The sequence below is a fragment of the Alosa sapidissima genome, chromosome 14 (genome assembly GCF_018492685.1).
Source record: "Alosa sapidissima isolate fAloSap1 chromosome 14, fAloSap1.pri, whole genome shotgun sequence".
Classification (NCBI taxonomy): domain Eukaryota; kingdom Metazoa; phylum Chordata; class Actinopteri; order Clupeiformes; family Clupeidae; genus Alosa; species Alosa sapidissima.
Window position 1 is genome coordinate 15,734,040 of NC_055970.1, and position 14,383 is coordinate 15,748,422.

At 49.2% G+C, this 14,383-nt stretch overlaps 1 protein-coding gene across 1 annotated transcript in view; it reads right to left on the reverse strand.

Moving 5' to 3' along the window:
- Positions 1-14,173, reverse strand: part of tle3b (TLE family member 3, transcriptional corepressor b) — a 17,019-nt gene extending 2,846 nt beyond the window's left edge. The window contains 8 exon segments of the mRNA XM_042062637.1: positions 783-943; positions 3,738-3,842; positions 3,946-4,008; positions 10,055-10,099; positions 11,571-11,634; positions 11,947-12,047; positions 12,754-12,975; positions 13,721-14,173. Of these exon segments, the coding sequence (XP_041918571.1) occupies positions 783-943; positions 3,738-3,842; positions 3,946-4,008; positions 10,055-10,099; positions 11,571-11,634; positions 11,947-12,047; positions 12,754-12,777 (563 nt within the window). The 5' untranslated portion in view covers positions 12,778-12,975; positions 13,721-14,173.
- Positions 14,174-14,383: the final 210 nt, after the last annotated feature.

Here is a 14,383-nt window from a genome sequence, read left to right on the forward strand (position 1 = left end):
CTCAGCGAATCCATCAGCGAGGTCCAAAGTCTACTGCCTCGCAGGCAGCCTCACTCCTCCGTCTACCCATATATATTCATTACAAGAGTCTCGGAAACATCTACTAATCGCACCGAGAGAAAAAAAAAAAAAAAAAAAAAGGCAGAGATGCTCCTCCGCCTCTCAGGCTGGCAATTAGACAGTATATTGTGTTCTCATTAGTTTGTTCATCAATATCGTGGATGGTGTCAAGGAGACGCCTATTTGCGGAGCGCGGGGAGGAAATAATCAGGTACAAGGACGTTCTCGCTCGCTCGCTCGCTCGCCTGCTCGGGCCTAATGAGGGAACATGTGGAGAAGATCATCAAGCAGCCTCATTAGAGAGCCTCAGAGGACGCTAGCAGAGACGGGCGGGGTGGGGGGGTGTAGGAGGAAACGGAAATAAATCTCAGGCAGAAGTCTAATTCAATATTGCTCTCGCCGCACTTATCCATTTCATCTGTGTAAATGTCTCCAAAGCTACGGCAATTTCCACAGGAGCGCAGAAAATGCAGGAGGGGGTTGGAGAGGGGGGGTGCTGGAGTGCGAAAAAAGGGAAAGCAATTAAAGCTAACAGTCAAAAAAAAGAAAGAAAAAAGAGGGACGGGGGGTTAATATCAAGCTGCTCCAACTTCCAGGCTCCAGGTGAGAGCGGTGTTCCAAGCTCAGGCTGAGACGCCATGTGGTTACTGAGCAACATGCACGTCCGTCTGTTACTGCAGTAGCCCTCGCCAGACCCCCCCCCCCCCCCCCCTCACCCCCACCCAGTCAGCCAGCCAACCACCAGCAACACACTTGGCATGCCACAATAAAGCACACAGAGGGACATGGAGGTCAACATATCAGCTTCCCGCATCCAACACCACTCCCCACACACACCCCAATTACTAACCATCAGGGCTGGGTAGACAGCATGTTGCTGTTGCTGGTGGGGGATAGAAGGGTTGAGAGAGAGGGAGAGAGAGAGAAAGACAGAGAGACAGACTGGTGAGAAATCTAATGAGCGAGATACTGGCAGTCCACTAAGACCCACACTAGTCTATATACACACATATACACACACACACACACACACACACACACACACACACACACACACGTAAACACGAACACACAGAGCTACATAGCACCACAGAGGAGTTGGACCTAGTGATTAGAGCATCAGAGCGGCGGAAGCTGTGACCTACTGAGCTGAGAGAACTAATTGCAGCTAACTTTGCTTTATTTAAAAAAAAAAAATTAAAAAAATGACAGCCAATGTGACATGCATCATGGCCCCCGGTCTCTCTCTCTCACACACACACACACACACACGCACGCACAGCACGCAAACACACACACACTGTCCAACTAGACAAAGCAACGGCAGCGTGTCCGTATCTTCAAAAACGATGCAACTGGCGACATGGAAATCAGAATTTGAAACTCAAATGTGCAGCTCAAGTATGCAAAGCACACCTGAAGTTCCCTTAAAAAAAATAAAATAAATAAAAGGCAATAACGCAACACTGCAAGCTATGTTTTACATGAGTGTGTGCGATTGGTCCCTGGAGCACTCCTATTTACATAGGCTTTTATGCCCCAGGTAATAGCCATGCGAAGAGGAAGCTGGCCCCGCTCGCTTGGTCTAATCCGTGCAGGTCTCTTGCCCAGCCAGAAGCGACTGAACTCAGTGGTCATCCATGATTAGCAAATAAGTCCTCACCTAGTTTACTTTTTTTCTGGGCTGTGCAAGCTGACAGTATCATTAACAACGAACCATAAACAACAGCTACAGTGACTCATTAAGATGGCCGCCGCAAACAGACACGGCCTCCTAAACCTGACAAGCTGAATGCACCGCAGAGAACGCGTGTTGGCGTCCCCCTCCCTCTCTCTCACTCTATCCCCCTCTCCCTCCCTCCATCCCTCTCTCTCTCTCTCTCTCTCTCTCTCTCTCTCTCTCCATCCCTCTCTCTATCCCCCTCTCCCTCTCTCTCTCTCACTCCATCCCTCTCTCTCTCTCTATCCCCCTCTCCCTCCCTCCATCCCTGTCCGCCTGACTGCAGCGGGCTGCCAGACACTGCTGGCTCCTGATTAACGTTGAATCTTTAATGGCTCCCCTCCCCCACAGTCACACACAGAGGGAAGGCATGGAGATTGATCTGCTGCCATCGCTCCATCCAACAAATAAAAGCTTGTTTTTCCTGTGTGTGTGTGTGTGTGGTTTGGGGGGGGTCAGAGAGAGAAAAAGCGGGGTCTGTGCGTGTCTCTGTGTGTGTGTGTGTGTGTGTGTGTGCGCAAGGCTGACCGCCTGACTGCCTCTGTTATTCAACCATCGTGGTGAGGAGACAGTGAGGTTGTGTGTGTGTGTGTGTGTGTGTGTGTGTGTGTGTGAGCGAGGGGGGCCTCGCCAAGCTGCTCCGCTGAATGGCCCGCCTGCTTAATGACAGGACCCGCCGACAGTTGCATTCAAGCGGATTGGAGGAAGCAATTACCTTGAAAATGGGGGGGGGGGTCACAGTCTTGGCTCATTTGCCTTAATTGAATTCCAATATCTGCCTCCATCCGCCCTGACCCCAGTCCTGGGCTTCCTAACGACCGCTTCAAGGAGGCTAATCAAAGCGGGGTCAGCTATGCCACTGGCCTCAAACTACCACTACCCCTAAACTACCCTACAGTCCACCTCTCTCCTGGAGGCGGCGTGACTGGCGTCACCGTCCGGGCAGGTGGACAGGGCAGTGCATATGCTAATGCATCAGCAGTCAGGTGGAGAGGGCACCTGCTAATGCACCAGTCCTGTAGCTGCTTGGAGCATGCGTGAGGCTACACGGCTGTAAGGGTGGGCCCTGTGGTCAGTCAGAGACCCAGGCTTCGCCGTGGGTGCCCTAGTGGGCAAGAGCAGATAGGAGACTGTGTGTCTGTGTGTGTGTGTGTGTGTGTGTGTGTGCGCTTGCGAACGATGCCAGGCTGCCACAGCGATGGCAGTGTGTGGGTGAATAAGTGATACTACACGCCTTCTGCCTCCCTCGGCTGCTGCTGAGGTCATGCGTACAGCTCGGAGTCTGGCCGGCTTATCCCTGAACCTTGTTAAAGCGGTTGCAAATGTAACACAATGAAATCCAACAATCTCATTGGCCCTACACTTCACCTCCACTGAACACCGCAGACACGTACAACCTGTCTATCAACAACACATCACAACCTAAAAACACAGAGTGCCGTTAAAACAAAAGAGTAAACTCACAACTTAAAATCAAAACAATGGAGTTTTTTTTGTGAACAAACATCAATAATAATAATAATAATAATAATAATAATAATAAAACATGTAATAAACATGAATTTTAAATGAGACACAACAAATCACAGCATACAAATTGAAACAAAATGCAAAAAACTCAAAAACCATTAATGGCAGGGGCAAATCTGCAGATGGAGGAAGCTGACTGTGTACTGCCCCACACATGGACATGAAACACACACAGTGGCGATGAGGCCCACTACTTAACCATACCCACTCTAACTACCCACCCCAAACCCTGCCCCAACAATGCCCCAAGACTGGCCACAGGCTAACCCCCCCCGCACCCTTCTAAATGCACTCCACTCCCGTGGGACCAGACAGGAAGTTCTGTCCAGCTGGCGGCGGTGCAGACCAGCGGTCAGCAGCCAGCTCCTTTGCGTGCAGGTTTGCCCCTGACTATGGTCAAATGAAGGTAGAAGAGGGGTATACACACGGTGAGAGGCAGATTGGGAAGTCCACGTACCCCGATGATGGCATTCAGCTCGGTCATTGTCACTTGCTTGGCACGCTCAACAGCCTGAGCCACCTGCTGTTGGTGCTGCAAGTGAACAAACAACAAGAACACAAAAGGTTGAGATCTCTGAGCAGAGGCTTTTCAAAACATTGCTAAACTGCAGTGATACTATGACCAGGACACATACCTCTTGTGACAGGAAAGGCATGATTTGAGCAAGAATGGCATTGAGACGCTTGGCAATCTCAGTCTGAAAGAGAAGGAGAGAATGTTACTTCAATGGCACAGGCAGGTCAGCATGGGGGAACACACTTACAGCTCATCACTGACACACACACACACTTACAGCTCATCACTGACACACACTTACAGCTCATCACGACAGACACACATACATACTTGCAGCTCCTCACCGACTCTCTCGCACGCACGCACACACACACACAGCTTAACATCAGCTTTAGGGGAAAACAGAGAGATAGAAGGAAACTCTAGGAAGTCTTGGCAGCAAATGTGAAAGCATGGGTGGGCGGGCAGACACACACACACATGTCTCTCTCTCTCTCTCTCTCTCTCCCCCTTATTGGCAGGCTGTGGACAGGCCTAACTGTGCGCTGGGGCCCGCAGTCCTGCTGAGTCCATCTGGAGCAGAGACAACAGCACTGCACTGGGCTGAGGAGCGGAGCAACGGGGAAACTGGCCCCTGGCTCCCCCAGCTCCAGCCATTACGGTGAGGGATTATTTCATTAAGATCCTGAAATATGCTAATACCGTTTCAGTGCACCCAGATAAACGACAGTAATGTGTCACAATTACCACTCTCCCATTACACAAAGCTACAGTAGGGGTGAGGAGGAAGGGAGAGAAAGAGGGAGAGAGAGAGAGAGAGGGGGGGGAGGGAGGGAGAGAGAGAGAGAGAGAGAGAGAGAGAGAGAGAAAGAGGGAGAGAGAGAGGGGGGGGAGGGAGAGAGAGAGAGAGAGAGAGAGAGAGAGAGAGAGAGAGAGAGAGGCTGGCAATATGTATAACGTCCATCAGCGGTGCAGTGAAAGAATAACCAGGGTAAGACGACACCCCAGGCTCCGTTCACACACAGAACAATCAGAGAGAGCACTTTCCCCCTATTACATTACGGAGATTATTCCAGGACAGGGAGCCCATCCCGTCCCCACCTCACCACCCCCCAAGCCCCAGCTCATCCCGACATGAAAAGCAGCAGGCCAAAAAAACAAAAGGGGCCCGCTCCTCGACAGGAGAAACCTCGCTGGAGTAAGCAGCAGACAAATTGATTATGAGCTCGGGCAGATGGCCCAGCAGGTGTGAGAGATTTCTCCTCGCAGTCACATTCCGCTCATTTTTCTGGGGAGGAGGAGGGGGCGCTAAACTCACTGGCGGTGGGAGGTGTGTTGGGGGGAGAAAGGGGCAGGAAGGGTGGGGGGGGGGGGTGGTGGACCTTTGCACTCTGACAGGTCATCCCCTTCAGCTGGACAGGAGACCCGTTCTGACCCGTGTGGAATTGTGTTTCTAGCCCCTTTGACCCAGACGCCATTTCTCCTCCCACTCCTTCCCACATCACCCTCACACAAGACACAAGACAGACACACACACACAACCCACACCCGCCACACCCATCCTCCACCTCCTGCCACTCCTACTCCCTCTGCCCCCATGGGCTCCTGTAGCCATTCCTCTGCCCCTCTCCCAGGTTGCCACAGCAACAGCGGCGGTCCTATCTCAGTGCGATCATTATGTAAATTGTACCTCTGCTTGACCATAACAGGCTGTAAAATCATATTATGCGCACAGAGGCAGGTCATTAAATTGAATTTTCAGGCCGTCGATCAGATCAGCTCTGCAAATTAATGGTGGATAAAAGGAGAGGGGGGGTTGGAGGGAGAGAGGGAGAGGGGGGGTTGGAGGGAGAGAGGGAGGGAGAGAGAGAGAGAGAGAGAGAGCAGGAAGAGGGTGGAGGGGCAAGAGGAAGATCGAAGCTTCTAGAGCCTCAAAGACTTGGCCCACCTTTAGCAGCATCCACACATGAAAGACCCTCACACTGCACTGCATCAGCGCAAAGGCTCTGTGTCTGATTAAAGAACACACAGGCCACAGCCAAATCTACATCTCCACCAACACAAACAGCCTATCGGCCATCTACCCCGCAGACACAACCCGTATCGATAACACCGCTGCATTTGGTTACTCTATCTGGAGACTTCCGCAAACGCACGCACACACACACAGTATGAGGAACTCAGTATGAGATTTTCTTTTATTATTTGTAGTACTTTTATTATTTAATTATAGGTCTTAGGCTATTGCTTTTTCCTTTCTTGTTGTATTGTCTTTGCTGCTCCTGATATTTTGAATGTATAACACTTTGGTCAACTGTTGATCTTTTTAGATTTAACCCGACTTTTTTCTTAGTTTCTTTCTCTCTTACTCACACACACACACACGACTGCAGGAGCTATTCAATTCTTTATATCCTCATCTGTCATCTATTTAACATGGCCTCTTCAAAAGCAGAAATCTCGGCGGCACCAAACAGAGAAGCCATAAATCAGAAACATTTACTATGCTCACTGGGCCCTGAGACTAGGGATGAGTCCCACTGTGTGTGTGCGTGTGTGTTTTTTCCGTGTTTATGTGAGGGAAGGAAAAAAAAAAAAAAAATAGTGAGTAAGTAGAAGGGTTGAGCCTTTGTCGAGGAGAAGCATTTCCACAACGGCTGGGCGACAACGACGAGGAGCGTTTTAGTCGAGTGTCAACAGTGGATAAAAATAGGTGTATTGTCACTTTAAGCCAATGAAAACAGAGCCCTTGAAGCGGGTGAGCGCTTTCGCACGGCTGCACAGTCACAGGTACTCCGAGCTGTCTAGCACTGTTTCAAGAGCACTCTCAGACCGGGCTGTCAATGGCACGCTGAAAGCCATTTGCTTGTTGTGATTGGCATTAGCCAAGCTGAGAGAGAGTCACTGATGAGTATTAAATTTGTGGGAAAACAACTGCTGATTGGAGGAGCTCACACACACATTCTGGGGGCACAAACAAACAAATAAATACCCCCCCTACACACACACACACACACATCTTAAAAAGAAAGAAAACAACTGCCAGGGTGACCATAATGGGAGTCAAAGAGGCCAGACACACACACACACACACACACACACACACACACACATTCCCCCCCCCCAGCTCCCTGAAGCTGAAAGCATCCCATTCAGAGCTCATTTGCAATGGTGCCCAGTGATCTGAGGAGCAGTTTTGTCCTCCTCCAGCCATTGTTAATGTGCAGCAAATCCAGCCCTAACTGTTTATTGATGTCTGAATTTACCTCTGCATTGATCTGCTGGGAGCAGGGCCAGGGGCTAGGGCTCTTAATGGGCCCAGGTCAGACAATGAGTAGTGACGACCAGATGCTGCGGTAATCTGACACAGTGAGCTGTTCTCTCTTTCTCTCTCCCGCCCTTTCTCTCTCCCTCTCTCTCTCTCCCCCTCTCTCTCTCCCTACCCCCCACAGTCCAGCCCTCTCTGTCTAAATCAGGACCACACCGGAGAGAAATAACGACCGGCTTTAATTAGACCCACAATTAGGCTCCCTCTGGCGAGAAAACATAACCCCCCCCACCCCTCCCTGCCTAAAAGCAACACCCCAAGCTGGTGCTAGTCCGCAGCCACTCAGCTAGTACCGGCTATTCGCTCCGCTCCACTTCACCGCCGCTAAAAATGACAGGCGAGGAAAACATGGCCTGGCCAGGCGGCACACAATTTCAGCCGATCGATAATTGTCTCAACAAATTCTCACCACCGCGGCCATCCTGGCCTCCCCAGGATAATGGGGGTGCATTTCACAGCCACTAGCCATCCCTTCCTTTTCCTCCTCCTCGCAGGCCTCTGGCAGGGCCCTGGATGCTCCCGGACAGTTTGTTTTGGCTTGCAGACAAGTCCACCATCATCACCTTGGCAAACAATTCTTGGAATCCCATATAAATAATTCATCTGAACAAGCTCTTGCTCTCATACCCCCTTCTTTCCATCTAACTTGCTTGGTCCCTCTTGTTCATTAATTTGCTTGCTCACTCACTCACTCACTCACTCTCTTTCTTTCTCTCAACCAGCCTCTTCATCCTTCCTTCCACTCCTCTCCCACCTTCCTAATCACTACATCCCTCCATACGTTGCCTCACAGACCGAGCTGTCCTTAATGAAGCAGCTTCCATGCTCGCCCAGGCTGCTCACTATTGACAAGGGAGAGAAACGGAGTAAACACAACAACATCCAGAGAAAAACACCGCGGCTACAAACACGGCCCTCGCGTCCCAGCAGGCCCTGATTCAGACACAGACTGCAGAGAAAGCGAATCAGGCAGGGAGGGAGGGGGGGGGGGCGACAAGCTATGGATGTGGGGAGGGGGCGGGGTCGTTCGCTCAAACTGTGTCGAGGCAGCCTAATGAGCGACCATAATTAAAATATCTTATTGACACCCGGCTACAACAATTAGCCTCCGCCCCGTGCCTGAGTAATAAGATGGCTGTCAAAACACAAATCAGCCGCAGGCGAGGCAGCCTTGCCCAGCCGTACTGCTCTGCTCTGCTCTACGCTCCGTTTGAGAAGTGGCTGATTCATGGATCCCACCACGCCACACTCCACCACACCACACCACACTGCTCCTCAGCGTCACGGCCCGGCTCTAAAACCGGCTTTGCGTGTCCAAACGAGGGAGAAGGCGAGGACTTAACTGCCCATTTTTCCTTCAACGGCTAAATAAATCCTCAGAGCGGGGAAATAATGTGCTCGCCTGCATCGCATAATCCACCCCGCACCCCTTCTTCCTCCCTCTACCTCTCGACCCTGCTGCCCCTCCTCCTCCTCCTCCTCCTCCTCCTCCCAGCAACCCAGATAGTGCGAGGAGAGCCGAGTGTTTACTCCAAGCTGATGTCATCACAAACACTCTTCCAGTGTGTGTGTGTGTGTGTGTGTGTAGGGGGGGCATGAATTATTCAACCGCCTCAGTCAACTCCATCAGGCTTATTGATAAACAAAAGGCGCGCTCTAAAACAGGCCAGTCGATTAACCTGTTTACCGAGAGCCCCCCTGCACCTACTTTACCTTCAGCTCCTACCACACTCACTCAGTCCAGTCCAGTCCAACCCACCCTCTCTCTCTCTCTCTCTCTCTCTCTCTCTCTGGAAATACATGCCTGACAAAACCTTTCAGAGGATCTGGAACCGTGAGAGACATCTGGCTTGGTGGCGCGCGCGCGTGCACACACACACACAGCTAGGCTGATGAATCACGCATGCTGTTCCAGTCCCCCCCCCCCACATCAGCTGCAGCCTGAACGCAGACACACACATACACACACAGACACCATTAACCTTGCAGGGCCTTGGGGTGAAGCTCATAAAGTCCCCCTTGAGGAGCTGCCCTTCCCAGCAGCCCCCATACATCATAACCCACCCGCTAATGACATCGCCGCCACCGTTTGCTCATTTATTTATTTATTTATTTATTTACATATTTATTTATTTATTTCCCCTCCACGACCTGCGGGGGCGACGGAGCAGCAAATCACCATTCAGAGGCCTCGGCGGCTGCTGCTGTGTTATGTTACTGGATACCCGGGGTCTGGTAGTGATTCGGTGGCCCTCCATGGGGGCCTTGCTAGAGAAGCCTTTTAACTAGTGCTGCTCGTCCAGCCCGTCATCCACTACTGAGGACGAGACCCTGCCACAGGACTCGCACACCAATTACTTTTTTTTTTCCCAACTTCGCTTCATTAATACTTCCTCTGCAAAGCAGCTGACCTAATGAGGTTTTATCTTTGCTGGCTCCTTTCCCTCCCTCCCCCTCCCCCTCACACACCGTCCTTCTCTCTGTCCGCAGCAGTGTATTCATTCCCTTCAACCCCAGGCCTGCCAAAGTCTTCACTTTAATCTTATCAAAGCAGCTCCATCAGAGCCCTGTGTGCTGTTAGCCTGTCAGCGTTTTCAGAGTCTGGCTCAGGCTGGCCTGTGGCTGTCTGTCTGTGTGTGTCAATGCGCGTGTGTGTGTGTGTGTGTGTGTGTGTGTGTGCTAATTGGTTGGTGTGTATGGGAGAGTGTGGTGTGTCAGAGGAGGGAGGTGACGGTCATGCCCAAGATGGTGCCTCTCCTCAATTCACCCTGTGACAGACTGAGAACGCTGGCCATCTCTGACACCAATGTGACCTCAGTATCCCTCACCACACACACACACAAAGATTTCTCACATGCATACACATAATTGAGCTTTAGGAAGAGAGTAGGCTACATACCTGTTTGTGCATTTCGATATTGAGCCCATAAGACATTTCATAGTACTGCAGGTTGAGGGGAAGGAAGAGGAGAGAAAAAAAAAGAAATGTTAAAAACACACACACACACACACACACACACACACACACACACACACACACACACACACACACACACACACACACACACACACACACACACGAGACAAGACCACAGCATTTCACAACGGTTGAGATGGCAGTGCCATATTGTCCCTCTGATCTGTGCAGGGCTGCAGGCGGCGGCAGCAGTGCTGGCGGAGCCGCCACTCCCTGGGCCCAGCGGACAGCGGCGTGTCAAAAATATCTTACTTCACAGCCAGAGTGAGACGGAGAGAGGAACTATCTGGCCCAGTGAGTTACTGATTAACACATCAAATCCTTCTCTCTCTCTCTCTCTCTCTCTCTCTCGGCAGGTCACCATGCAGCTCTGTTCCTCTCTACCGCCTGAGGCTTACGGCTCTCTATTGGCTTGCTTACTTCATTTCACAGTCCTCTTCTTAAGACTAGTGACAGTAGCACAAATGAAGCAGATATCTATGAAGGGCATCAATCTAGTGTAGAGCAAGCCAGTATTGTGAGAACAAGTCTTTAAAAAAAAAGGGGAGGGAGAGAGAGAGAGAAAGAAAGAAAGAAAGAGAGAAATACCCAGAGAGACAATAGTAAATAGCAGCTGTGGTTAAACCAGACAGATCAGCATTTGAGCCACCTCTTCCTGTTTATCTAACACCAGCTCTTAGAATAACCTGCACCACATTCCGACGAAAAATAATATTTAACAAAAGTACCACTGTGTCAAGTCAATCCTTGTGTGTACACACACCAGATAAGAGCTGTACTTGGTTAAGCCAAGACCAAGCCTTTACTATTACATAACTGATTACTAGAATTTATGTTCCATGCAACAGCCCTTGAACAAATCAGACCCTGCCTAGATTTTTTTGCTTTGCTTTGACAAATACTTTATTCTGAATATGTTGTGACACCACTTCAAGGTCCTAAAGTACTGAACACATTTCAAAAGCACACACATTGTTATTTTCAAAGCACACTAAAGACAAGCATGGATCACGCTAACAATCTAGCTTAACATAACTATTCAGGGCCTGTGGGGGGTTATAGAGACTAGGGGACCCTGACTAACACCTGCCCCCCAGGTAGGGCAGGGACGGGTGGAGGCGGCCACTGCTGCCCTGCTGATAAACCCAGAGTCTGGGGCCAGCATGAGACATCAGCCATGCTGGACATCTGACCCTCTTGCCATTTCACACCTCCCTACCCCAGCCCACCTCTCCCCCCTCCGCTGCGTAATCTCCATTTACATACACAAATAAAGCAGCTAAATAGTGGTGCAGGGGTGCAGGCTGAGCACAAACTATCAGTCTGATAAGTGGCAGAGGCTGTAAACAACCACCTCCTGCTGAACTGAACACGGCAGACTTGCACACACAGCAACATGGATGTAAACAAGGACGAGGGCTCTGATTAGTGTTCTTACCATGACGTAATGGCGCTGCATCTCTGTCTTTTCGTTGGCCAGTTTGTCATACTCCACCTTCAGACTGAAAGGATTGAGGATAAAAAATGTTTTTAAAAAACAATGATATGTCTCTGTATTTACAAGGATATAAGCTTCTCTACACATCTATTTTTTCTGTCACTACTCGCCATGTTACATATAACATTCACAAATTTAATGTCTTCATTTAACAGACTCCAAAGCGACTTGCAACGATGAGGAACTAGCTACATTTCAGAGGAGACCTTAATAATGACATATGAATCATGATTAAAGTGATGAACAGGTGAGCCATAACTATTGCATTGTGCCTCACAAACTTGGCTGTGTTTTTGTAGTCAGGAGACTCATTTACCTGTGGTATTGGGCTTGCAGAAATTGGAACTCGTCTTTGATCCTATCACAGGATTCTGCAACGGTGAATTTGAATCCAGGCTGACCTGGCTGGTGAGGTGCCTAAAATGTAGTGTTGACATTACAATTAGAACACAGTCACTCCTACACGCACAATCTGGTGTGAAGGGTGCGAGTGTAGGCTAAGCATAGCAAGGACAATTAAGACAACTAGTTTAATCTGATGGTTTCAATTTTTTAAAGAAACAAGAACGATTTCAAAGATTTCAATTTCAAGCGGCTTGACAGAAGTGCCTCCCCTGAGCCTTGGCTGTCGTCTGTTCTTTATACTGGTGAGAATAACCACCATCAGTCAACAGTGCTCTCTCTGACGGGTCAGTGCACCACAACGGGCACGGGGGGGCTGGTATCTTTAGACACCATGAAGCCGTAAAGCACTGCAAACACTTGTAGTCCCGAAAAAATGAATTAAGCTCCGCTTCAAAGGTTTCCTTAATGACACAGTCCAGATTATAGAAGCAGATAAGAATTCACAATTTCTCAGACGGTAACGTCAACCAGAACGGCCACGCTTACGCCGTAAACACGCTCTTAACCCGACTGAGAATCTTTTGTTTACGGTGATCTCTGGTTTCAGTGAGAGCTAGCTTGCGTCGTGAAACGTCTCACGGCCAACACGGCGAAACAATCCACAATAGACATTAGGCAAGAGATGAAGTGCAGATCACGCGCTAATGGCTGACAGGGTAATTAGCTACTTTAACGCAGACATACTGCCATAATGTATATTAAATCAAAGAGAACTCACCGGATGCCGGCCTTGTGGATACATCTTCAATGTATCCTTTCAAATGGGAAATCCAGGAAATCTGGCGTTTTCCAGTAATCCGAGCAGATGAGCAACGGCCCGCCACCCCTCCCAGCACACACAGGCGCTCGGACAAAGCCCAGTCTTCAGTCGGAGGAAAACACTCTTCGACCCAATCCTTTTGCTCTTTCGATCTGGGTGCTGATTTTTAATCTCCTTATCCTTTACGACAGCGGAAGGAAAAAAGGAAAAGAAAAAGAAATACAAAACAAAGCGTTGGCTGGATTGCACAGATAAAAAAATGTTGCTACCACAAACAGCCACTCTTCGTTGGAGGACGGAGACTGCTTGGGAAGGAACAGTCAGTTGAGGCGACAACTATGCAAGCAATTCATGTTGATTCGGTTCATTACATACAGCGCGAACCTTGCCAATTCAAGCAAATACGCTGAATGTTATGGACCTCAATTGGATATTTACCCCTTTTAGACAACCAGATGAGTTGTTTGGAATGTTTTAAATAAAACCGCTACAAGAAATAAGAACAATATTGGTAAAACATGCACCAGGGTAGCGTTATTACTCATTCAGTGAGCCGCAAAATGGCACAGAGCTATAGCTCGCTGGCTAACGCTACCTCTTCAAAGCTGTTAGCCTATAACAACTAACGTTAAGCTGGCTAAATCTGTGTAAATGAAAGCCATATTCATTTAACTAGCAAAACTGACTTTAAACTAAACCCAGTGGAGGGAAACTCGTCAGCGAAGCAATCTACAAAGACGAGTATCTATTCAATTCAATCTCAAAAAGGATCAAAGGCGTTTCTACTAAGGCTATTTTTGTAAATAACACTTGTAACAAACTGACTCGTGTCGATTAGACAACAGTAAATGCTGTTACTTTACAGTAGCCTTGCTATCAGGCAGCAAATCAATCTTCTGAAAGCCATCTTCTGCTTTAACGTTACCTTTTGTCTCCACAACGCCTCAACCTCCGTCCACGATTACGAGTAGGCAACAGCAATTATTCCTTGCAAGGTAACGTTAGAACCGTCAGAGTCCTAGGGTCGCGACTTTATGGTTAGAATAACTATCTAGTTAGTAAACAGTCGGAAGATAGGGACAATCCAATGTGAGCTCCTTTGAACGTGTGGTAATCGCAGGAGCAGCTCGAATCGCCTCGAGACTGCTTTCCCGATTGGACGTCGGACAGCAGTCGATTGTGTCTTCGCCGCTGTCCGCTGGTCAGAAAAAATGTCTTTGGTGGTCCCGTGTTATTCAAAGTCAAGAGGGTGTAGATCACAAAATCCGTATTTGTGAGTTTGAAGAGGTTAGAAATTGAAAAGTTTGACATTCAAGCATGCCAGCCGCCTGCGTTCACTCTGCCCAGTCTCTCCACTGCTTGCAGTACCACACACAGACTGCCCACTGACACGAGGATTCAACTGCCGCGAGAACGACATGCACAAGCCAATCGAATTCAGAGAAAGAGTTTTGCTATTCTTGACCAATGGGGAAGAGGTTCCCACGTGGGGTTCATCGCCTCAGAGCCCGTCGATTGGTCTGCAAATATCTGACCTCATATTCGCCATTTTGGATCTAAACAGGTTTCTCCCCGGTCAAACAGCTTA